This window comes from Tiliqua scincoides, chromosome 3, assembly GCF_035046505.1.
Source record: "Tiliqua scincoides isolate rTilSci1 chromosome 3, rTilSci1.hap2, whole genome shotgun sequence".
NCBI lineage: Eukaryota > Metazoa > Chordata > Lepidosauria > Squamata > Scincidae > Tiliqua > Tiliqua scincoides.
This window is the reverse complement of record NC_089823.1, coordinates 237,695,582-237,721,937: the sequence shown is the minus strand read 5'-3', so window position 1 is coordinate 237,721,937 and position 26,356 is coordinate 237,695,582. Positions and strand designations below refer to the sequence as shown.

General features: G+C 48.5%; 1 protein-coding gene across 1 annotated transcript in view; it reads right to left on the bottom strand.

The window, feature by feature from the left end:
* Positions 1-26,063, bottom strand: part of NMUR1 (neuromedin U receptor 1) — a 53,440-nt gene extending 27,377 nt beyond the window's left edge. The window contains exons 1-2 of the mRNA XM_066621577.1: positions 25,983-26,063; positions 24,630-24,738 (exon numbers count right to left, since the gene is read on the bottom strand). Of these exons, the coding sequence (XP_066477674.1) occupies positions 24,630-24,738; positions 25,983-26,063 (190 nt within the window). The remainder of the gene's footprint in view (positions 1-24,629; positions 24,739-25,982) is intronic.
* Between the last annotated feature and the right edge of the window lie 293 nt (positions 26,064-26,356).

Genomic DNA, 26,356 nt, shown 5'->3' with positions numbered 1-26,356 from the left:
GCAAAGTGCAGGATGTGAGCTATCAGGCTGAGCCCACAAGTGCTCCTGCCAGCAGTTGGTTGGGCAGTCACTCATGATACTTGTGCCCTGCTCTTCCTCTTCCAAAGAGCTCCAGGCAGCACACCCAGGCCCTCGAAAGCCTCACAGCCACACTACGAGGTGTCTTCAGCTGAGTCAGTCACTAACCAAGGAACCCAGGAAGCCCTTAAGATCAGAAAGGATTTGAGCCCTGATCTTCTCACTCTTAATCCCACATTGGAGCTCCTGCACCACACCAGAAAGCTAAGCAGTCTCCAGAGGCATCTTCAGAGGCTGTGTGCCATTGAGCACTGTTTTGGGGGGGGGGGGGAAGAGGACCACAGACATGCTCTATTACCTTCAAGACCCACTTGTGGGCTTCCCAAAAGTCTCTGGCTGCTAGAGCCAGGGTAAGGAGTTGCATGGAGCATGGTCTGATCCAGATAGACTCTGGTTTTCCATTCTTAAATGATTCACCACCTCTGCTAGTTCAGAATATAGTCTCCATCTTGAGAGGCCTCTGAATACCCATTGCTGGGGGGGGGACAGAAGGAGGGGGCTGTTCCTTCATTCCCTCCCTGTGGACTTTCTAATCAGCCACTGCAGAAAGGAGGATGCTGGCCTAGAGATGGACTTTTGGACTGATGACCCATCAGGGATGCCCTGTGATGGAGCACCTGCTCTACATGGCTAAGATCTCAGGGAGTGGGAAAAAGGACTCTGCCTGAAACCCTGGTGGCCTCTGCCAGTCTGGATAGACGAGCAGTTTTCAACTGGTGTGCCACAGCACATTTATGTGCTGCAAAAGGTCCGCACAGCAGTAGAAAATTGCCAGAAATCTGTGATTTCCAGGATCTGTGACTCTGTTTATAGGGCAACTGTCTGTAATGACAAATGGTCTGTCCCTCAACCTTTGCAGCTCTGCCAGCAGAGGAAGAGGGACAGACAATTTGTTCCTACAGCCAGCTGCCCTCGAAATAGAGCCACCGAACCTGGAAGAGTCTCCTGGAAGCTGGAAGTGACATCACAAGAGACGAAGACCATAGAGGTCAGTGCCATTAGTTGAAAAATGATGACAACCACTAAACAATGCTGAGCCAGGCAGGCCAATGGACTGCCTTGGTGAGGCACCACTGAATGCTCAATAAAGCTCATGATGGAGCTTTTTAGAGTATCTCCAACCAATGCTTTCCAACTGAATCAGTTTGTACACTCAGTTGCCCATCGCCTGGAATGGCTCCAAAGGGGAGAGGGGAGGCTACTTGCAGGCCACAGTGAGGCCCTGCAACACTTTGCATCCCCTCTAGCTGCTCTAGTGCTCTCCAGCACTTTGCATCCCCTTTAGCTATGCCTCAGCCTCTACTCCTCTCCTTAAAATTCATGAATCAGTGAAGCCTGAAACAAATGGGCAGTTTGAGCCATTAACCTTTACTCCTCCCCTCTCTTAGCCCAGCCTTCATGCCTCCAACAGAACATACCAAGATCCAGGTCTACAGAGCTTGCGTCCTGAGTACACTTCTGTACTGCAGCGAGTCATGGACTCTTCGCTCACAACAGGAGAGGAAACTGAGCGCTTTCCACATGCGCTGCCTCCGACGCATCCTCGGCATCACCAGGCAGGACAAAGTTCCAAACAACACAGTCCTGGAACGTGCTGGAATCCCTAGCATGTATTCACTGCTGAAACAGAGACGCCTGCATTGGCTTGGTCATGTCATGAGAATGGATGATGGCCGGATCCCAAAGGATCTCCTCTATGGAGAACTCGTGCAAGGAAAGCGCCCTACAGGTAGACCACAGCTGCGTTACAAGGACATCTGCAAGAGGGATCTGAAGGCCTTAGATGGGAAACCCTGGCCTCTGAGCGGCCCGCTTGGAGGCAGGCTGTGCAGCATGGCCTTTCCCAGTTTGATGAGACACTTGGCCAACAGACTGAGGCTAAGAGGCAAAGAAGGAAGGCTCATAGCCAGGGAGACAGAGCAGGGACAGACTGCACTTGCTCCCAGTGTGGAAGGGATTGTCACTCCCGGATTGGCCTTTTCAGCCACACTAGACGCTGTTCCAGAACCACCTTTCAGAGCGCGATACCAGAGTCTTTCAAGACTGAAGGTTGCCAACATGCCTCCAACTGAATAACAGTCACAGCCTGAATAAATATCAGCCCAAATAAATTCTTATTTAGAAATCTTTTTGTGTCTCTGTTTACCCAACAATCTTCAGAAACCTTGTGGGCTGAAAGCCAACAGGAATAAGGTTGTCTTTAAAGGCCACTCGGTAATGATTAACAGGCACAGTGGTACCTGTGATCAGCTGTTTGAGTGATGTCTTAGGCACTGGTTGGCAGCCATCTGGGCAAGTTGATTTGAGGGGCAATTTGCCCTCAGTCATCGCCTTGTGTTGGTTGCTGGCTTTTGACCTGCAAAATGACTTCGGCTCCCATGGGCCCTTGTCCCGCCCTCTCTGAACCAGCTAATTGTCGTTAAGCCTAAGAAAAGACTAAGAGCACAATCCTATACATATTTACTCAGAAATAAAAACCATTGTATTCACTGGGGCTTACTCCCAGGTATGTATCTATAGGATTGCAGCCTAAAACTTTTTAGGTAAGGGAAGAAATTAGTTGTGACTCAATTGAGTCCTGGTGCTTCCTGTGGAACTGACAGCCCAATCCTATCTGAACCCCCCTCCTGCTGATGCAGCCATGCTGTCTGAACATACGCGGTATCTTTTGGGTGGGGGCAGTCTTGAAGGTCTCCCCCAGTTAAGTGACCATTTGTTCCCTTGCCCGGAGGGAAGCCCCTGTTTCTGTGATGGATCTATTGCCAGCGATTTTGCTAGCTCAGGTGGACCTGGGAAAGTGAATCAGGGTTGAGAAGAGGAACGGGACATCAGTGGAGCTGCCACCACTGTTCCCTCCCCCTTCCCAAACTCAACACACACCCTACCCTGCACCAGGCTCCATCCTGTTCCCCCCCCCCCCCACCGGCATCAGGACTTCTCCATAGGCCACCAACACACGCTGTTTGTGGTGATGGCCCAGCTGCACAGAACGGCTGGTTACATTTTATGACTGCTGTAAAACCTGCTGGAACTCTGGTCTGTCTTAACACCGGGCTGCCTTTGCCTGCACTGACTGGCAGCAGCTCTCCTGGTTTTCCAGCTGAGAAAGTCCTTTCGCAGCCATGTCCAGAGATGCTGTGAGTGGATTTGAACCTGGGACCTTTTCCATGCAGAGCTGGAGCTCTAACCCTGAGCAGTGGCTCTGCAGCTGGGCTGGGCTCCTGGCGCCCTTTGGGGTTGAAAGTGTTGACCTAAACAGGCAGCCTCCTCAAGGCGAGCAGAGGTCTTGTGACTGAAAGCTCTATTTGGGCTGTTGGCTGGCTGCATGTCTGAGCTGGTCCGTTCTCCGCTGCTCTTGCTTATTTTTAATGGTTTCGTATTTGCTGTGATCACATTTTTATGACTTTATTGTTTTTTGAAGAGGTTTCATTATGAGCTGCCTCAATTGCTCCAGCGAGGAAAAACAGGGTGCTCCTGCTTCACAATAACTCCCCTGCAAATTCAAACGTTAACCTCAGTTGTTGCCCGTGGTCTGCCTGACCGCCAAGCTCCAGGGCAGCTGAAGGGTGCTGTCAGGTGTCTCCTCCCCCCATGCTTAGATGTTGCTGCAGTGGGTGGCGTCAGGGTTGACCCTGGCCAAAGGCTTATGCTCGTCAGAGGGACCACCCAGCTGTGAACCCTCAGCACCAGTGGCAGAGCTAGCACCCAATTGGGGTGTGGGTGCAAGCATTATGGGGAGCACAGTGTGGGTTTTTCTCCAGGCACCCAGCAGTGTTGCTCCCATGTCTGCTCTTGAAAGTCACAGAAGGAGATACCCCCCTCCCCAATAGTTAAAACCTTGCAACCAGCACTCAGTAGCAACAGACTGGATATTTTTAGCCTGGGGGGGGGATCTCATCATGCAGGCAACTGGAGAGTCTTCAGGCAGTAGTGTAGCTCCGGGGGGGGTGCGGTATGTATTGCAGATGCTGCAACGCATCATGTAAGTGGCATCCGCAATATGTTCTGTGCTGCCTTCTGTGGCTGTGCTACTGCCTGCAGTAGCAGGGACTGAGCAGGATTCTGAGGGGATGGGGAGGTGGATTGTCTGCTCCCCAGAACTTAGATGCTCCTGCTGTCCTAACTATGCACATAGATATAGACTCACAAACAGAAATATAATCCCAAGGAATGCCAGAAATAATAATAACACCACCACCAACAACAGGTATTTATATACCGCCTTTCTTGGTCTTTATTCAAGACTTTATTCAAGGCGGTTTACATAGGCAGGCTTTATTTAAATCCCTTATTAAATAGGGATTTTTACAATTGAAAGAAGGCTCTATCTTTCAAGAGCCACAACAAATTCAGATGTTTCGTTCTGATCTGGCCTCCATCCTGGCCTCCATCCTCCCACGCTCAGAGCAGATGGAATAGCTCGGCTTCAGCTTGCCAGCTGCTTCAAGGTCGCACGGTGCCGGTGGCCTCGAACTGGCGACCTTGTGGATGTTATCTTCAGGCAAACGGAGGCTCTACCCTCTAGACCAGACCTCCTGCCCGAGGCTGCCCAAGGCTGCAGTATAGTGACCTGTCCACTCCTTCAGAGGGTTGCTTGCGGTAGTCCAGGCTGCAGCAAAAGTGACAAAGAGTTTTGTGGCATGCGAAGAACCGACAAAGGGATTGTCGCAGTCCCGGATTCCAGTGGACCGTTAGATGCAGAGAGCGCTCTCCTCATTTGGCATGTCTTGAGAAAAAGGGAAAAAAACAAGTGAAACGGGAGAGAGTGAAATTGCCAGGAAACGTGTGGTGAAGAATACTGCCTGTCTAACTAAGCAATGTTAATTTAACACCTGGCCACCGCCAGCTCCAATTACATCTGAAACTCAGAGCATCAAATCTGCCAATAAATTCTAGTTTGGGAACTTCATGCCAGAGAGTCTTGGAAGTATTTTGGCGATGAATGGTGACTGTCAGGCCAGTGGCAGGGTGCGCTGGGAAATGTTCTCCCACTCATTCCTGAATTCCATGTTTGACTTCTGTGGCTCTCCAGTATGGAGAGTGCCCTGTTTGCCTGGTTGACCATCTTTTCCCAGTATGGCTGTGGCTGTGAATGGATGGATGGATAAGATTCCAACTGAAGGCAATAATTCCTGTGCTTGAGGAAGTGGCTCTCATTCACAAAAGCATTGCCATTATATATGGGTTAAGATGCTCCAAGAGTCTGTTTTTGCTCCAACAGGCTACGGGTCAAACTCCATGTCCACCAATGGTTTCTAAGAGGTGTTCTGAACATCAGGGGTGCCTCATCACCTGTCACAAAAAGTAACTGTGGAGTCCTGATCCTCATCAGGATCAGGACACTGGGGGGGGGGGGAGGAAACTTTACACATAGAAACACTGAGTTGGAAAGGACCTATAAGGTCATTGTGCCCCTTTCCTGTCAATCAGGCTGTCCATAACAATAACATCTCTGACAGGTGGCTCTCTAGCCTCCCCTTAAAGACCTCCAGCAATGGAGAGTCTCCCACCTTCCACAGTTCCACACCTTCCACAGTTCCACAGCTGAATGCTTCATACTGTCAGGGAGGTCTTCCAAATGTTTATTTGAAATCTGCTTTGTAATTTAATTAAACCCATTTGTCCTGGTCCTAGTCTCCCAAGCATCTGAGAACAAATCTCCTCCATCTTCCACAGGACAGCTCTCCAGAACTTTGCAGTTAGTTATCATGTTTCTTCTTTACAGTCTCTTCTCCAAACTAAACATGCCCAACTCCTTCAATCTGTCCTTGTAGTATAGGGTCAGCAACCTTTTCGGCAAAGAGGCCAGACGTTCAGCAATGACATTATCGTGTCACCACCAAACATCTGGGTTGCCAAGCTCCCAGATGTGGCTGTGTGGAGCATGGCTTGGGAAGTGAAGCCTCCTACCTATTTGCTCACGGAGTCCTGGTGCCACACAATGATGACCTTGGGTGGTGGGCTGGATCCGGCCCACAGCCATAGCTTGCCAACCCCTGTTGTAGGACCTGGCCTCCAGTCCCCTCATCATCCTAGTCGCCCTCTTCTGGACCTACTCCAGTTTGTCGTTATCTCCATCTGAGACTGTAAAGCATTCCCATTAGGACTGTAAAGCATTTCCCATTAGGGCTACAATCCTATACATTCTATAGAGTGGCTGGTTTCTTGCAAGGATTCTGCTGCTCCTCTGGCTGGTTTCCATGGCTCCAGAGGGAGGCACAGCTCACAGTTTGGGAACCACTACTTTAGGGAGGTAGGGAGTGCACACCATATCCTGCATAAATGCCAGAGATAGCCCTGGTGACAGGAACCTGTTTTCTGGGAGCTGGAAGGGGGAAGAACAAGGGCGGGAGTAGGTTGGCCCTTAGGATGGATAGAGCAGGAGTGTTCAAACATTTGGCAGGAGGGCCACATCATCTCTCTGACAATGTGTCGGGGGGTGGGGGTGGCCAGGAAAAAAATTTAATTTACTTTTCAAATTTGAATAAATTTACATAAATGATTATATTAGAGATGGAACTTATATGAATGAATTAAGGTCTTGCAATAGTTCAAGGCCTATAAAAGGCCTTTCCTTTGTTGCCGTTGCGGCATCACAGATGTGAAACAGCAAGCAATGGACGGAGCCCTCGTCCCACAGCTCATGTGAGAGGTCGAACTGCTGCCATGCTGAGAGCAGTTGCATCAGGCCAGTGCAGGCTCCAGCAAGTCTCCGGAGGGCCAGAGGCTCATTGGAGACTGGAGGCTCCCTGAGGGCCGGATTGGGAGTCCTCGAGTGCCGCAAGTGGCCCCAGGGCTGGGGTTTGGGCACCCCTGGGATAGAGGATGGAAAAGGGGAGCCTGAACAAGTCACATTTTTCTCAGCTGACCTATGTGAATGAATGAATGAATGAATGAATGAATGAATGAATGAACTTTTATTAGGCATAGATAGAGAAATCATAAAAGCAAACATAATTGGTCCTAGTCCCGTTTATCAAAAACGGAGTCAAGATACTAAATTACTAAAAAACATTTACAGTTCAACATAAAATATCGACATTTTTGACAAATTACATTAAGAAGGCTTGGAAATCACCAAAAGTAAAAATTTAGAAATTCCCTCTAGCACATCTGGTGCGCAGTCATTCAGGAGACACTTCAGTTTTGCCTCATCCGAAAGCCCATTCATTTTGCCGAGAAGTGGAGTCATGTAAGTGTGGCGGGATCTAGTGTGCCAAGGACAATAAAAAAGAATGTGTATGATTGATTCAACATTTCCCAAATTACAAGGGCAGAGGCGTTCTTTATATGGTATTTGCCTATATCTGCCTTCTGTGACCTTGGATGGAAAAACATTGAATCTTGCCAAAGAGATTGCACGACGTTCAGAGGGGTTGATCAGAATACTCAGATAAGGAGCCATTTGCCCATACTTTAGCGGAATAGAGAAATTAAGAGGGGAGCAAATTCTAGAAGCAAGTTCAAAGAGGTTTTGTGCCTCAATGTCTAGCATTCTTTGCTTTACCCTTTGATAAACTTCAGGGAATGGATAGAAACTTAAAAAATCCAATGAAAAACCTATTGATTCGATTTTTGATTTAATTTGGCTATACCATTTAGAAGAACCAGACTCAGATAGCATTCTGGATAGGAGACTGCCTGGTTTCACGTTATAATGTAATTGGAGCCAATAGCGTATGGTTAAAAGCCATGCTCTTGATACTAAGAGTGATTGTCCGGTCTCCAAACATAATGCAGAGTATGGTACAGATTTAGGTAAACCCAGGATAGCCCTCAAAAAATGTTGCTTGGATACTCTCAAGGGTGTGATTTATAGAGCTAATCCAGATAGGGCACCCGTACAGGAGCTGTGCCAATACCTTGGCATTAAATACCTTGAGAGCAGCTGGTATACAACGATTGCCCTGACTAAAAAAGAATCGATTGGTGCTCTGCAAAGTGACATGGGCCAAGTTGGTAACCAATTTTTGATGAGTATCCCAGCAAAGATTGTAATGGAAGTGAATTCCAAGGTATTTAAAGCTTTTGACCTGTTCCAGTTTCTTCCCTCCGATAGACCAAGTACCTGGGCTCCATGATTTTGAAAAGACCATAACTTTGGTTTTCTGAGAGTTCAGTTCAAGTTTGTTACATTTCAGATAGTCAGAAGTTCTATTTAAAAGTCGCTTAAGTCCAATAGGTGGCTGACCTATGTTACAAAGTCCTTTTGAGAGGGGGGATGACAGACAGTTCTCTTTTTTGCTGTTTGCAAAGCAGTCGTTTGTCAGAGCCCAGTCAGGTGAACTCCACATAGTTTAGAGCAATTTATCCTTTGAGGTCGGGAATGGTTTTGCAGCCCTCCTTGAGGAATGTTCCTGTACGCTGGTTGTGACCTCAGGTGTGTCACTCTGAGCAAGAGCACAGAACAATCATCTCCACCCTTTATGTCTCTATCTTTGGCTGTCGTCTTTTGAGGCATGTTTCTTCCCTGGCTTTTTGTGGCCATTGACTCCATGGTGTTCTGTAAATGGAACACAAACAGGTTAGCTTGTCAAGGGAGGGCACCAGGATGCAGGTCTCTTGTAATCAGGTGTGCTCCCTGGGGCATTTGGTGGGCCGCTGTGAGATACAGGAAGCTGGACTAGATGGGCCTGTGGCCTGATCCGGTGGGGCTGTTCTTATGTTCTTAACTACAATTCCCAGGAGGCCTTGCAGGTCTCGTTATCTGGTGTGCTCCCTGGGGCATTTGGTGGGCCGCTGTGAGATACAGGAAGCTGGACTAGATGGGCCTATGGCCTGATCCAGTGGGGCTGTTCTTATGTAGCTTGAAGCAGAGAAGAATGTTCGCACTCTCCATCAGTGGCTGCTGTTCATGCAGTCTCTGCAGAGACTCCAAGCTCAGAAGCAATGCCAGTTGCTGGAGTGGGGGGGATGGACAGACGGGGGGGGGGGCGGGACAAGCAAAAGTGATGGGTGGCTGTTGCCTTTTTGTGGCCCTGTGGATTTCCCAGAATAATCTGAGTGGGCACTTTTGGAACAGGAAAGACGTACTAGACGGACTTTGGACTACAAGTGCCCTGGGTAGTATGCCAAAGGGGGCTCATGGCTGCCCCTAAGGCTCCACCCTTTTTACTGGTGGCTTCACACCCTTCTCATAAGAACATAAGAACAGCCCCACTGGATCAGGCCATTGGCCCATCTAGCCCAGCTTCCTGAATCTCACAGCGGCCCACCAAATGCTCCAGGGAGCACACCAGATAACAAGAGACCTGCAAGGCTTCCTGGGAATTGTAGTTAAGAACATAAGAACAGCCCCACTGGATCAGGCCATAGGCCCATCTAGTCCAGCTTCCTGTACCTCACAGCGACCCACCAAATGCCCCAGGGAGCACACCAGATAACAAGAGACCTGCAAGGCTTCCTGGGAATTGTAGTTAAGAACATAAGAACAGCCCCACTGGATCAGGCCATAGGCCCATCTAGTCCAGCTTCCTGTATCTCACAGCGGCCCACCAAATGCCCCAGGGAGCACACCAGATAACAAGAGACCTCATCCTGGTGCCCTCCCTTGCATCTGGCATTCTGACATAGCTGACATTCTCCTTCAAGGGGAGAAGGAATGGGGGGGCACAAAGCTGCCACAGCAAGCACTGCCTCCTCTGGGGAGAACCCAGAAGTGACTGCCTTGCACCAGTTGCAGAGGAGGGAGGGAATGCTTGCTGTGGCAGCTTCATGCACCCGCCTATTCCTTCTGCCCTTGAAGGAGAAGGGTGTGAAGTTGCTGCAGTGATCGCTCCCTCCTCTGGGGAGAATTCAGAAGTGACATCATATGACATCATGCCGTCACTGCCCCAGGTGCCACCTGGGCAGTGCATTACACCTCTGCTCATATTCATATCACTGTTGTAAGCTGTCACTTGGTCAGTAGGGGTCTGAATGGAATTTAGGGAAACAGAAGGGTGGTACAATCCTTCTTACTTGCTAGGGAAAAACAAATGAATAGCTTAGCAATAGTCACTTGTACATTATGCTAAGTTACTACTTGCTAAGTGACTGTCTTTATTCACTCAGGGACATCATTCAAGGTGCACAAGAGTTTGTTCAACAGCACTGGCTCAATGGAGTGCATGTTGTGATCATTTCTTCCACTGCCAAAAAGTGAAGCTGTGGCTTTGCTGAACTCTCCTGCCAAGAATTATCTGGTGGGTGTAGAGGTTGCAAAGGAATAAGCAGGTTAGTGGAGGTCCATGATGAGAGGCAAATGAGGGAGAGGAAAAAGAGCAAGTAAGCTCCAGTTAAGAATCTGGACTGGCCCTTGTTCTCGAAGAATGCAAAGCGTCCTGAACAGAATTCAGGGGTAGCGAAGGATCATCTCAGCACAGCAGCCTGACGTGTAAACAGGGATGGCCAAGACAGAGTAGTGATCTTGTGAGCGTGACCTGAGCTGCAGAGTGTTTCTGCTTCAATCAGGTGTCTGCTGTTTCTGCTTTACACAGCAATTACCAAGAAGCAAATGATACTATAAGGAGAAAGCAGCACTTTCTCTGCAGGGGGAATGGGAACGTGGCTGGTGCATTTTGGGGACTGAGCGATTTATATTTCTTAGGTTGCCCTAAAGAGCAAGAGGACATGAGGAAGAGATACTCTTCATAAGCCTGACAGCTGGATTTATTGCAGTCCTCTTTCCAGGACAGCTGGAGATTCTTTCGGTGGAGCTTATTCCAAACCCCACTCACCAGGTTCAGTCAACATCATAATTGAATTTAGAATCAAATTTGAATTAAATCTGCAGCTTTCCTTCTGGTGAAACACCAGCAGCATTCTGAGGCTCGTTGAGAGTCTTGATAAGATTAAGACAGTTTCTCTGGGAGGGATCTTTACCTTCTCATTTCCCGTAGGGTGGACTAGAGTATTTCATGACAGAGTGATCTGCATGGTTACGAAACACAGAGTGATGGGGGGGCGCGACCACTTTTGGAGAAACTTTCCCAAAGTTTCATTTCCTCTCATCTGATTATTAAAAATGCATGTGCAGAAAGTAGTGGCAAACAGGGACATGTGGTGGGTGGGAAGGCAGGTGAGGCAGTGCCAAAGCATGTGGGTTGTGAGTGCTTGCCCACCTCCCATAGCAGCAGCGCTTCTCAAATGACTCTGGCAAGGACGCTCTGCCTCACCTGCCTCCCCACCCCCACTGCACATCCCTGGTGGCAAAATATGTGCCTTTGGTAAAGTTTCTACGATCACATTTGAAATTGAAGGGTAGTAAATGCAGCCAAAAGAAGATACATCCATGCCACTCTTGCCAAATGTCTGGCATTCTTCACGGCCACCAGATATGGCAATGGCCACTGCCAAGGGGGCTTTAACAAATCCCATTTTGTACCATAGTTCTGCTGACCAATGTTTGTAAGAGGCGGAGGTTTAAAAAAGAAATGGTTCCACAGCTGATTACCGACATTTACCTATAACTGAAGGGCTGCAACCCAAGTGGATTCCCAAGTCTAGATCCTCACCATAAAAAGTGTGTCAAAGTTTCATTTTTAATTACAGTCGCAGGGGGAATATCTTGCAAACAATTCCAGTGCCCCAATTCCCAAAACAGTTATCTTTGCCCTCCTGGTACATAAAAGTGGGTGACCCCAACACTCTGCAAAAAAATGCTGAAAATAACTTTCATCTCTCCACTTTGCACAGAAAAAACTTTTGAAGATGTGGTGGGGGCAGGTTTTTTTTTTTTTTTTACCTCCACATCTTACAGATGTTGCTCGACACTACTATGGTACAAAAGGGAAGGATAAGACAGATTCATGGAGGAGGAGAGGTTTCTCCAAAGTGATTAACCAGGGTGGCTGTGTGCAACCTCGATGCCCTGAATCCCAGGTGCTGAGGAGCACCAGGGGAGAGGGCTCCTCCCAGTGGCATAACTAGAGGGGGTGCAAACCACTAAGTTTTACGGGCCCCTGAACATGCCATACAAGCAGCCCCTCCCCTTTGGAGCCATTCCGGGAGGTGGGAGCAAAATGGAAGCATTCAGTTCTTGTCTGGGTCTTCTCTGGCATTCTCCTCCATTTTGCTCCCACCTCCCGGAATGACTCCAAAAGGAAAGGGGAGGAGCCTCTTGCATGGCACTTTCAGGTGCCTGCAAAACATAGTTCTTTGCACCTCCTCTAGCCAGTGGCATAGCTAAGGAGGTGCAGGGGGTAGCATTTGCACCGGGCATCAAGCTTTAGGAGGGCAACAAGCTGAGCTTGACAATAGTGACCAAAATTGTGAAAATCTTGGTACGTATGGATAATACCATCATGTTATACATCATTGGAAAGGTAATTTAATGCTGAATGCAATGAAGTAAACTGCACTGGAATATCTATATTCTATCAAAAGTTATGGCCAATTAACTAGAAAATGAAAAGCCTTATGGAACAAAAAGTAGATTTTCTGAACTCAAAACTGACCTATGAGACTGATTGTTCTGAGAGCCAATGACATGTTATCATGATACAGCATGAAACCAATATGAGTCAGCTCACATTTCCATACATCATAATATAGTTACCCCTGCTAACTGGGTAAAAAGGCACTTTACTCAAGCGGTGTCCCTCTTATATTTAGCAGGGAAGAATAACCATTCCTCTTCACCCCAGCACAGTGTCTTGAACCAGTCAGGGGCACACTTTTTATTTATTTACTTAATTAATTTTGATTTTGTCTGGCAGGGAGCAGGAGGCAGGTTCCCCCCCCCCCATTTTCACCATTAAAAAAGCTCAGGCATGACGTCACTTCCAGTTGTGACGTCACTTCCGGGGCAAAATTTTGAGCTTGGCGCCAGGCTACAAGATCATTAGCTGCAGCACTGCCTCTAGCTACACCACTGGCTGCTCCCTCCAGTCTCTGCTCCTGGAGTTTCCAAAGGCATGTGCTCAGTCGCCACTGGAATTAGCAGGATGTTGGACCAGGTGGGCCTTATCCAGCTGCAGGATTCTTCTTACATTATTATGAACAAGCTGTGGGTACCTTTGCCAGAAGGACACTGTTCACCCAGATGTTGCTCCAGTCCTTAAAATGGGCATTATATAATGCAAGCATTAATCCTTTATATTATTCCTTTCCTTCCTGCGGCCCAGGTCTGGATTCCTGCAGTCACCTACCCACACGGGTGGAAGTTGCAGGTGTTACCAGGAGCAGTCACAGTAAGGCAGTAAGTATGTCCCAGGACCATCTATTTCCGGACCAGATCAGATGGAAAGCTCTTCAACCTCTCCAGACTGAGGGCAAAGTCCAAAGTCCAGCTGAAATGTCTGCGTGACTTCCTCTTTGCCAACGATGCAGCTGTCACTACCCACTCTGCCAAAGATCTCCAGCAGCTCATGGATCGTTTTAGCAAGGCCTGCCAAGATTTTGGACTGACAATCAGCCTGAAGAAGACACAGGTCATGGTTCTGGATGTGGACTCACCTCCCTGCATTACAATCTCTGCGCATGAACTGGAGGTTGTCCATGACTTTGTGTACCTTGGCTCAACGATCTCCGACACTCTTTCTCTCGCTACCGAGCTAAACAAGCGCATCGGTAAAGCAGCTACCACGTTTTCCAGACTCACAAAGAGAGTCTGGTCCAACAAGAAGCTGACGGAACATACCAAGATCCAGGTCTACAGAGCTTGCGTCCTGAGTACACTTCTGTACTGCAGCGAGTCATGGACTCTTCGCTCACAACAGGAGAGGAAACTGAACGCTTTCCACATGCACTGCCTCCAACGCATTCTTGGCATCACCTGGCAGGACAAAGTTCCAAACAACACAGTCCTGGAACGTGCTGGAATCCCTAGCATGTATGCACTGCTGAAACAGAGATGCCTGCGTTGGCTCGGTCATGTTGTGAGAATGGATGATGGCCGGATCCCAAAGGATCTCCTCTATGGAGAACTCGTGCAAGGAAAGCGCCCTACAGGTAGACCACAGCTGCGTTACAAGGACATCTGCAAGAGGGATCTGAAGGCCTTAGGAGTGGACCTCAACAAGTGGGAAACCCTGGCCTCTGAGCAGCCCGCTTGGAGGCAGGCTGTACAGCATGGCCTTTCCCAGTTTGAAGAGACACTTGGCCAACAGTCTGAGGCAAAGAGGCAAAGAAGGAAGGCCCATAGCCAGGGAGACAGACCAGGGACAGACTGCAATTGCTCCCGGCGTGGAAGGGATTGTCATTCCCGAATCGGCCTTTTCAGCCACACTAGATGCTGTTCCAGAACCACCTTTCAGAGCGTGATACCAGAGTCTTTCGAGACTGAAGTTTGCCAAATTCTATGTCCCAGGAATGGGGAAGGGGAACTGACATTCCTTCAGAGACTCCTGGGAACTCTTGATGTTCAGTGCTGGAAGTTACCCTCTGCCTGAACTAGGACTAAGCCAGGTTCCTAGAAAGTGGCATTTTCCTTCAGCATCTGGAGCATTTCCAGTGGCTGGCCTGGCAAAGAACCATTGAGAGGTTGCTAGTATGAAGCCACCTGGAGGAACAGCTATCCAAGAATGTACATCCTGGCCCCTCTGTAGATCATTGAAGATCTGTCAACAGCTATAACAGATGACTTAATGCTCTGCGCAGCTAAATGCTGGCTAATTAGCTATCTGAAAGGTCATACTTGTATTCCCTTCTGTTTAATGTAGCAATACGGCATTTAATTATCGGTGAAACATTAGGTTAATTACACAGCAATTTATGATGAGAGCCACAGATGCGTGAATAGCAGGCGGAGTCTCGGGCATAACACAGATGTGGTGTCAACAGTGGCATTGCTAGAGGGAGTGCAGAGCACTAAGTTTTTCAGGGAGCCTCATCACAGTGTGCAAGCAGCCCTCTCCCCTCCCCTTCGGAGCCCCCTGGACAGTGGGAAGTTACAGGGAGTTAGGTAGGATTGGGCTGTAAGAGAGACTATTTGAGGATTAGTTATTAGGGACTGTTCATCCCTAAACATAAAAAACAGTACCTCAAGCAACACACACACACTTTCAAACATCATCTCCCCCAAAGGCATAAATAGGGACAAAACAAGGCAGCTATTTATCTGAGACAGGAAGCAGAAAATAAGAGCTGTCCCTGGAGCACAGGATATGCCCTTTAGCTCTCTCTGGTTCTAGCCCTCAGCCAGTAGGTGCAGCTAAACTCTGTCCCCTCACCCACCAGGTGACATTCCTGCCATGTGCTCCTGGGCTCCATTGTTTGTGGCTCTCCATCCCTTGAGGTTAGTCTTGAGGCTAAAGGGTGTGCCAAAAAAGGAAAAGATTATTTTGGTGTTTTTTTCCCATTTCATTTCATTTAAATCTGGAGATTCACATGCGAAATGGGAGAGGAGAGAAATCTAACAAATGGTGGTTTACCTGTATAACTGGAGCATATGACTGTGCTGAGGAGTGCAAACCATGGTGGGATGTGACATCTGCACCAGCCCTCTGCTTTCCATGCCTCTCAAAGTTTAGCCTTTTGAAGCTGGATTGAGTGGTCTCCTTAAGGAAAGCAAAAGTCCCTGATGAAATCACCCCTTTATTAATAATTCATTTTTCCACAGTCACTTGCTAGCTTACTGCAGATTTTCAGGTCTGCTCTACATGCTATTTTTATCAAGTGGAATCTACTCGATAGAGTTTTTGATCTGGGCCTTTGGTCAAGCCTCCTGGGCTCCCTGGGGTCTCTTTCAGGGTGGGGAGAAAGGTTATAAATGTCTCTGTAAACCAGCTTTATTATGCCTTTAAATCAGCCCAGTGGGTGACCACAGTTAAAGTTCAGGCTATTTTTTATTCCTGTAAAACTGGGCAAGAATGCTCTATATATCTTGAGTGTAATAGAGAACAAACAAATAAAACCTTCAGCCCTAACCTAACCAAACAACACCGTCAAAGATGCTGAGATGTGTTAGGGAAAGTTTTAGAGAAACTTTATTAATACTAGCAGAGGGGCTTGGCCTTGTTACTGTGGGGAGGAAGGACCCTAGCCCCTCGTTAGTGTGGACCATGCTCTGCAGGGAGAAGGTCCAACATTCAAATAAGATAGCTGGGTGTGAGATTGCAGCAATTATCTGCACCGGCAGATGATCCTGTAATGACCATGTAGTCTGGTACTGAGCTCAAAATGATACCCCAGAAGTGATGTGACAACCAGAAGTGACATCATGCCCAGGCTTTAAACATGTGAAAATTAGGGGGAAACCCACCTCCTCCCACAAGCAACTAACCATCTACTTGCTCTGTTGTCTCTCCCCCCCCCCAGTCACTTGCATAGCTAAGGCATTTGCTACCCGCGGGTCAAAGAATATTTTGTAGCCCCCCTTCTATGACAAAATCAAATTTAATTAATGAAGTAAATAAAAAGTGTGCCCCTTATTTGTTAGAGACACTGTGCTGGGGTGAAGAGGGATGGTTATTCTCCCCCTGCTAAATATAAGAGAAGCACCACTTGAAAAAGTGCCTCTTTACCCAGTTAGCAGGGGTGACTGTCTTATGATACATGGAAATGAGAGCTGACTGGTATTAACACATTAGGTTCCATGCTGTATCATAACAACATCCCATTGGCTCTCAGAACAATCAGGCTCATAGGAAAGTTTTGAGTTAAGAAAATCCACTTTTTGTTCCATAAAGCAGTTGTGTTTTCAATTTCTGGTTAATTGGCCATAACCTTTGATAGAATACAAGTATTTCAATGCAATTTGTTTCCTTGCATTCTGCATTAAATTATCTTTCCAATGATATATAACATAATGGTATTATTTGTACATAGCAAGGTTTTCACAGTTTTGGCTACAAGTGTCAAGCTCAGCTTGTTGCCCCTCTAAAATTTATTACCTGGTGCAGTTATTACCCTCTGCACCCCCCTAGCTATGCCACTGATTATCTGGAACCTTCACAATTGCCAAGCCTTTGTGAGCCAGCTAGAAGAACACCAGGGAGCCATGATTTAGATGTCACAACCTCATCAGTATAACTCCTTGTTCTGTGAAGGTACAAAAGTCAGCCAGTGAGAAGTATCCCCAGGAAAGCAGGTTTCAGTGGTATCAGAGGAAAATTAACCATTGACACATAGCTAGAACTTCTAAAGGAGAAAAGACTGAGCAAGTGAGATTGTAAAGGCACAATCTGAGCGTGGGAGGATGGAGTGCGACCAGATCAAGGGTGCGAATGTGCGACCAGATCAAGAAAGAAACATCTGAATGTTGTGGTTTCTTGAAAGATAGAAACCTTCTTTCAAATTGTAAAATTGCCTGCCTATGTAAACCGCCTTGAATAAAGTCTAAGGAGAAATCTGAGGACCAAGAAAGGCGGTATAGAAATACCTGTTGTTGTTGTTGTTGTTGTTGTTGTTGTTGTTGTCGTTGTTGTCATCGTCTCCTCTTTCGGTAGAGCGGCTAGTCTAGTAGATCAGGGGAACACTGTGAACAGAATATACCCAGGTTTCAGCAAAGCATTTGACAAAGTTTTCCCACAACAATCTGGTTGATAAAATGGAACCTGTTTCTCAAACTGTGGGTCGGGACACACTAGGTGGGTTGCAAGCCAATTTCAGGTGGGTCCCTATTCATTTCAGTATTTTATTTTTAATATATTAGACTTGATACTACAAGTATGTTACTACATTTTGGGAAGTGTTAAAGACCTGTACTTTTAATAAGCTACTATGTAAATTATTTTAACAATGATAGTAAATGGGACTTACTCCTGGGTAAGTGTGGGTAGGATTGCAGCCTAGGATTGTTAAAAATGGTTCTGCTTGATGATGTCACTTCCGGTCATGACAGGACTTCTAGTGGGTCCTGACAGATTCTCATTCTAAAAAGTGGGTCCCAGTGCTAAACTTCTGAGAACCACTGGACTAGATTATATTACTGCTGGTGGGTTGAAAGCTGATTGAGCAAGTGTTACTTACAAGTGCTACTTAATGGTTGCACAACAAGCTGGGGAGAGGTACTGGAGAGGAGTGCTGTGGGCCCTGGGCTGTTCAACATGTTTATAAATGACCCAGAAGAGAGGATAGAGGGGGTGCTTATCAAATTTGCAGATGACACAAAGCAGGGGGTCAAGCCAGAGACTGCTGATACTCTAGAAAGCAGAATCAGGATTCAAAACTATCTTGACAGGTTCAGTCATTGGGCACATATAAACCAGAAGTTCAACGGAGACAAACAGAATGCACACAGATATGAAAAATCAGAGTCAAAACTACAGGATGGGGGAAACCCAGTTTGGCAGTAGTATGTGTGAAAAAGATCTAGATCTTAGGTTTTAATCCTGGTGAGACCTTGCAGTGCCAGAACTAGTGTTCTGGCAGTGCAAGATCTTTTACAGTGGTGCAAAAGCCTTCTGTTGCACCTTGCTGGGCCACAGCCACAAATGGTGAGAGGCAGGGCACAACTTGTAGTGACTCTAGGAGGCTGGTAAGATGGGGGTGGGGGCAGGCCGTGGGTGGGGAAGTGGGAATAATGGGGTGTGCTAGGCAAGGAGGGTGTGATCCAATGGCAGTCCCACATGGCAGATCTTATCCCTCTTTCTTCTTTCTGCCCCATCTCCTGGCTGTCCACAGACCTGTATCAGCTATATTGAGTTGGCATCCTTCAGTCTCGGAAGACTATGGTGTCACGCTCTGAATGGTGGTTCTGGAACAGAGTGTCCTCTCCAGTGCGCGAAGCCTGGGTAAAGTAGGTATGGAGGGTAGGCTGTTACCCATGCAGCAAATCCCCCCTCTCCACGTTGCTGGAATGGTCCAATGGAAAGGCAGAGGCCAATACGGTTGGTTCCAGCAGCGTCGCAGGAGTTGCCAGAATGTGACTGTGTTCAGCCATGAACTGCCTCAGGGACTCTGGCTCTGAATTTTGCCTCGAGGTTGACTCCTGAAGCCTTTTCCATAACTGGATGCAGCCACAAGGCAGTGGAGGTTTGGGATCAGAGTTTTCCTTCTCTCCAGATGAGCTGCCTTCCCAGGCTGACGAGTCCCATCCACCCGGTGGCTGTTCAGTCGCCTCTTACGACAAGTACAGCCAAACTGAGGGCCTATTCTTATCCCCAGCCCCCAGGGGAATCAGCTATATAGTTAACAGTTAACAGAGGAAAAGAGCTGAAAGGCAAAGGAAATAATCCCTCCACTCTATGCTGCATTAGTCAGACCTCACTTTGACTACCGCATTCAGTTCTGGGCACCACATTTTGAGCATATTGATAAGCTGGTGAGTGCTCAGAGGAGGTGAACTATGATGAGCAAGTGAGATCGTGAAGGCACACATGAGGGGAATGGAGACCAATTCCTATGAGCAACAGATAAAAGTGCTGGGTATGTTAAGCCCAGAGAATAGAAGATAGAGCTGTGATTTCCCTCTTCAAATATCTGAAGGGCTGTCACAGGGAAGGCGCAGACTTGTATTCTGTGATTCTGGGGCTGAAAGCCATGGGTTGAAACTGCAGGGAAGTACGTTTAGGCTAGACAGGAGGAAGAATTTCCTAACTGTAAGAGATGACTGGCACTGGAATGGTCTGTCTTGTAGCGGGTTATCCAACAGAGGTTTTAAGACAGAGACTGGATGTTCACCTGCCAGGGATGCTTGAACAGTTGCCTGGACCAAGCAGGGGACAGAGACTAGATGATCTCCAAGGTACCATCCAACTTTCTGTGAGTGTCACGGCCCTGACTTGACCTTGACACCATCATGAAGGGAAAAAGGTCAGTGGACTCAGGAGGACCAAGAGCTCTGATTGCAGAAGTATGAGATTGGGTCCCTGGTTCTGTGTCCAGCACCCAGGGGTCACTAAGCCAGAAACTGAGATTCCCCACTGGCTGCTACCCTGGAGCAGGTTACCAACAAGAGGCCGGCCCCCTCACCCCCAGGGGCTTCATGCTTCTCATAGCCAGTGCACAACACAGGCAAACACCTAGCAGGCAAAGAAATGCTGTGCTTCAGACCCTGGGACTGCACCTTTGAGGCCTGCCATTTCTCAGCAAGGGGAAGGAGCAGGGGGCAGTCTTGTGGGGGGTGCGAAAGAGAAAAAGTGAGCACCAAGCCCAGGAGTCTCTTTCCAGTGACTTGTCCATGGTCCTGAAAGACTGGACTCTGACTTCCCTGGCTTGCTGACACCTTTCTTCCTGCCCACCCATGGGCACTACCTTGCCAAGATTGGGCTTCCAGCATTCTGGTCAATGTGTGTACATTTAAGTGGTCAATCCTTGTCGCTGAAATCATGTGAAGATGTTGTGGCTTCAGACTGTCCAGTCCTTTCTCAACCCAGGATCATCCACAATCTGCATTCCTGCGCAGGCAAAACCCAACACCTCTCTTTTCAGAAATGAAATAACCCTCCCTAGTGGGGAGTTTCCTCTATGTGCTCTTATCAACGTTCGGGGTTGGGCAGGGACTGGCCTGTTGGTGAGGTCAAATAGAGAGAGGCAAGATCTGGGGGTTTATATGGAATGGAGAAGAGATGGAGAATCTGGAAATATGGAAAGGGGAAAACGTTTTGGAGATCTGGGGAAGGATACACTCTCAAGCACTGAGAGATCAGGGCCACATCTCTCCTGCCCCTGATTTTATATCGCCCCTGGACGAGAGTCTGTTCAACAGCTGTACCTTCTGCAAGCTACAGCCCTACTTGGTTGTGAGTTCCTAGGATGGTGTGGATCAGTGGCGTATATACGGAGGGGGGGCCAAGTATTGTGGGTGCTGCAGCACCTGCAGCCATCAAAGCCATTCCGGGCAGTGACAACAATGCTGTGTGTTGCTGTCACTGCCCAGAATGGCTCAGATAGTGAGGGGGTGGGGAGAGTTGGTTACACAGCGTGTTGCAGCACCTGCAATACTTGCCACACCAACCCCCCCCCCATAGCTCTGCTACTGATATGGATTACAGGTGGGGGACACAGAGAAGTCTGTGGATTGGAGTCAGCTGCTTTTCGCCTGAAAATGGTTTTGGTGTTTCACTGCAGCTGCCTGAGACAGCTGGAGCTCTGGAGGATGGTAGGCCCAGCGGCCTGGCAGTGAATGGAGAGGCACGCACACTCCAGAAGCAACAGAATTGCAATGAGAAACTTTTACGGCTGGTGGGAAATGTTTGAACAGATGAGGTTCCAAAGCTGCAAATCAGCACCAGCAGTTTTGGCTGGGCAGAAGTGGCAGACTCAGCTGGATCCTCCATGTTGAAATCTACCCAGCAACTACTGCAGGTATAGTCTGCCCATTTGTCAGTCATTGCACAAAGGCAACCCAGGAGGTGCTGCCCCTCTGTTGCAGGTGATGCTTTGATTCCACTCTCAGTTTGCTGTGCACACCAGAGAAGAACACACAGCTGTTAAAGGTACAGAAACTCTCCCAGAAAATGTTGGGGGGGATAGCTCAGTGGAGATTGCATGCTGTACAAGCAGAAAATCCAAGGTTCAGTTCCTGAAATCCCCATCTATACTTACATCTCCAAGTGTAGGATCTCTGGTAGCAGAGCTGGGAAAGGTTTGTCTGCCAGAGACCTTGAAGAGAAGCAGTCAGAACAGATGATACTGCCCTGAATGGGCCAAAGGACTGGCTCATAGGAAGGCAGCTTCATCTGAGATTAGTCAGTTTCATCTACAAATAATTCCCATCTTTGCAGGCGGAGTGCTTCCCTTTTGTGCTGTCTATCTTGCAACAAAGTCCTATCCAGGCCTTATGGTGGTGGATCTCCCATAAGTCCTGGGCTGACAGCATGAAAGCTGCACCACCATTCTTCAGGCTGAGCACACCAGCACAAATGCTCGGAGGTGCCACCAACCCACAGAACCCCTGCTATCCTCTGCTGTCACAGATGAGTCAGTAGTAAGTTTTGCAGGGGACCTCCCCATGGCACGCAAGCAGACCCTCCCCCTCCCCTTTGGAGCCATTCTGGGTGGGGGAACAAAACAAAGGCACAAGCCTCCATTTCACTCCCCCTGCCCAAAATGGCTCAGAAGGGGAAGGGGAGGGTCCGCTTGCACACTGCAAGCTCCCTGCAAAACTTACTGCTTTGCAGTCCCTTGAGCTACACTACTGGTTTGTTGGTTTGTCCATGAGAGCTACTAAGAGGAGGCAGTTTCTGGTAACTGGGAGTCTCTAGAGCAGTTGGAATAAGATGCCCATCAGTGAAAGGTCTCTACCACAGACACTTCATAGTAGAAAAAGCGACAGCATCAGAATTTCTGCCTCCATGGAGCTGTCAAAGGCAGAGCCTTGATTCACAAAAGCAAAAGGGCAACAACCCTGCCAAACAAACTGAAACAGCCTAAAACTGGATAGGTGGCATTCCCTTGAAACCAGACATTTCAAGTACTGATTCTCTCACTGGGGGACTTATTAACTTTCCCACTATTAAGCCCAGTTTGCACTCAGAGATGCTGTGGGCTTAGGTGGTTCAAGGGCTGAGATCAAGCATTGGATTAAGCTTCTCTCTGTGATACACAAGTTTGTGCTGTACTGGCTGCTGCACTGTCTTTATAGGATTGGACTGTTAGTCTCCATTCCTAAACTTCAGGCCTCTGCAAAGTTCTCTAAGAACTTTTGAATGGGTCAACTCCATTTTTCCCCCTGACTTGCAAATAGATGCAATTCACATTTCAAATAAAGGGATGAGCACAGAGTTCATCTAACAAAAGCTGGAGGCAAACAGTGGCTTCTTCTGAAAGGGTTGCCCTGTGCTGTCCTATGGGGGCAAATCCTGTCAATTTCACAGCAGGGAGATTTTCCATGAGAAAAGAGTGAGAAAGGTGAATTATTGGGGTTTGTTTCAGAATTAACAGACTGTCTCCGCATCGGACTTATGCAGTCTTGTTTGCTGCATGGCAACAGAGTGTACGGGGCAATCCTATGCCAACATTGTGCCAATGTCGCTGCACCTTCAGTGCAACTTTAGTAGGACATCTCTCATATCTCAGGTCCACCCAGCACAAATGGGGAGGGGAAAATGAGACCAAGCAACTCCACATTGGAGCCAGTAGTGAGTGGAGCCAGGAAGCAGTGATGGCGATGTTAAGGTTGAAAGGAACCTTGGGTGTGTCCCAGGGTAGAGCAGGGTGCACAAAAACCAGCAGACACAGCAGAGTCTTTGAATTTGCTGCTGTATATTAGAGCAAGAAGTTGCACACACAAAGTAGTCAAAAACAGTCCAGGTCATACATGTAGAGTACAGCAGTCCAGCATTACCTTATCCAAGTCAGTATCCACAAAACACAGTCCGTCTGTCAGTCCAAGGTCATTTACAGCATATACACACAGTTATCCAATCATCAAACTCTCCAGCAGCAGTATCACAGTTTACACCTACTGCCCTGGTGGAGCTGCAGACTGAGGTTTAAGTAGTCTGAGCACCCAATCAGTCTGCTCAGTTAACTAGTGTGTGGCAGGCTCAGATGCAGTGTAATTATGCTAACTCAGCTGCCTGCAACTTTCCTTGAACCAACTTGTTAGCTTTGTCTTTGGCTTTGCCTGAGCAGAGAACTAACAGGCATCTTGCCTGGATGCCTTTAAGAGGGGATTGGACAAATTTCTGGAGGAAAAGTTCATTACGGATTACAAGTCATAGTAGGTATGTGCAAGCTCTTGGTTTTAGAGGCAGGCTGCTTCTGATTGCCAGATGCAGGGGGGGGGGGGGCCTGGGACACAGTTTGTGTCTGTTGTCTTGTGTGCTCCCTGGGGCATTTGGTGGGTCACTGTGAGGTACAGGAAGTTGGACTAGATGGGCCTTTGGCCTGATCCAGCAGGGCTCTTCTTATGTTCTTATGTTTGTTTTCATTTGTTTTGGCCACAGGCCATTGCAATAAAGCATCAGAGAAGCAAACAATATTAAAAACAAGGTGAAAATAATGGTATGCTGATAACATCAGCACAAGACCCTAATAACTGAATTAATAGTCTAATGCATGGTCGCTAGATAACACGCAGGTGGTGCTTTGCAGCTATCATGGTGAAATCAGTTGCTTTCTATCTGGCTTCTCTCTTCCCATTTGCAAGCTGATATCGTCCAATGTTTGCAGGTGCAACTCATCTTCAGTAGCTGACAAAGAAAGTTCAGCTGGGAACCTACAAGAGAAGGCAGTGAAACAAGGCAATGTATAGTGTCCGCAGTCTTCAGTGTTTTTCTTCTGATGGAACACTGAGGCACTCTATGGTATCTGCCTCTTCTGGTTTCTGCAGTTCTGTTTCTAGGGCAATTGTCTGTAGTAACGAATTATCTGTCCCTCTTCCTCTACTGATAGAGCCAATTTGTTACTACAGACAGTTACCCTAGAAACAGAGCTGCAGAACTCAGAAGCTGGAAGTGCATCTCAAGAAGCAAAAACCATAGAGAAGACCATAGAAGTCAGTGTGCCATCGAAGAAAAATGCTGAAAATTGCTGGGTTAGGCCATAGAAGGGGAGTTTAAGCAGCCTTGAAAGACAGCTTGCAGTGATTGTGCAATTAAAGATGCTTGTGTAATTACATTATTGGTTAATCACACAGGAGTGCAGCCTGAGCGAGTATATAATGCACAGTTGCTGCCTGGGACAATGTCAGTCTTGTAAAGGGAGCAGCAACAGCAAAAACAATGACACTTTAACTGTACTGAGCTGATTGTCTGCGTCACGGCTGTGGGTGCTCTGGGACACTGCCGGAGCCCACTCGCTCTTGCCAAGGCTGATCTTGCCAAGGTGGCGCAGGATGCAAGTGGGCCCCTAGGGAGACCCAGAAGGAGCAAAATGGGAATGAATGCCACATAATGAGCTGTCATTCAACAGAAAATTGGCCCAGAAATACTGTAAAGTGATGCCCAAGCCAATGAGGGGACACGAGCCAGGATATAAGAAAATATATCCAGGCAGGCCCACGGGAGGCAACAGTGAGGCTGGCATTATGACTCCCATTACACTGAGCTTGTCAGTCTGTTCCACTTCTGTCTATCTTCTTGTTATATAAGAACGTAAGAGGAGCCCCCGGGTCAGGCCAAAGGCCCACCTAGTCCAGCTTCCTGTGCCTCTGGGAGCGGTGGCGTAGCTGGAGGGGGGCGGCGTACTCAGGCTGGCGGGGAGGCTCAGTGGGGCCGGCAAGCAGCCCCTCCCTTTGGAGCCATTCCCAGCGGGGGGGAGCAAAATGGAGCCATAGGTGCTTCTCCCCTGATCTTGAGAGGGTCTCCTCTCTTCCACTTGAGCAAACAGGACTGCTGAACAGGTAGTCTTCACCTGTGAGGTGAGGCAGGTGTGAGGTGACACCAGTGAGGCAGACCTGTGAGGGGAGGCAGAGCCTGCCCTCTGTGAGAAGCGCTGCCACTTGTGAGGGGAGGCAGGTGTGAGGCAAGGAGAGGCAGATGTGTGAGGTGAGGCAGAGCCTCCTCACTGAAAAGTGCTGCCACTTGTGAGGTGAGGCAGACATGTGAGGTGAGGCAGAGCCTCCCCACTGAAAAGCACTGCCACTTGGGGGAGGCAGGTGTGAGGTGAGGTGAGGTGGGTGAGGCAGACGTGTGAGGTGAGGCAGAGCCTCCCTCTGTGAAAAGCGCAGCCACTTCTGAGGTGAGGCAGGTGTGTGGGGTGAGGCAGAGCCTCCCCCTGTGAGAAGCACTGCCACTTGTGAGGGGAGGCAGGTGTGGGGTGAGATACGTGAGGCAAATGTGAGGGGAGGCAGGTGAGGCAGATGTGTGAGGGGAGGCAGAGCCTCCCCCCTGTGAGCAGCACTGCTACTTCTGAGGTGAGGCAGGTGTGAGGTTAGGTGAGGCAGAGCCTCTCCCTGTGAGAAGCACTGCCACTTGTGGGGGGGCAGGTGTGAGGTGAGGCAGAACCTCCCCACTGAAAAGCGCTGCCACTTCTGAGGTGAGGCAGGTGTGAGGCGAGGGGAGGCAGACGAGGCAGAGGTGTGAGGCTAGGCCAGCCCTCCAGCTGTGGGGCAGCCATGGGGCGCCCCCTCTGGGGGGTGGCAGAAAAGTTACCCAGAGGGCGGCGCCACCCTCCAGGGGCTTTCCCGCCGCGTGCCCACAGAGAGGGCCAGCCAGCCGACCTGCGCCGCGCATGGACGCCTCAAACTGTGACCCCACCAGTGGGAGCAGCCCGAGACAGTGGCGTAGCTGGCGGGGGTGGTCCGACCTACGTACCACCCTTGGGGGGGTAACACCACAAATGCCCCAACATCGCTAACATCATGAAGGTTAGGAGTAACCCCATCATGCCATATACCGTGGGATGCGGAATTTCCAGTGGAATGCAGTGCAAAAAACCAGATTGAAACATCACCTTTCCATCAAAAGTTATGGCCAAAAAACCAGAAATCAAAAAATGCATGGCACCCTATGGAAAATGAAACAGC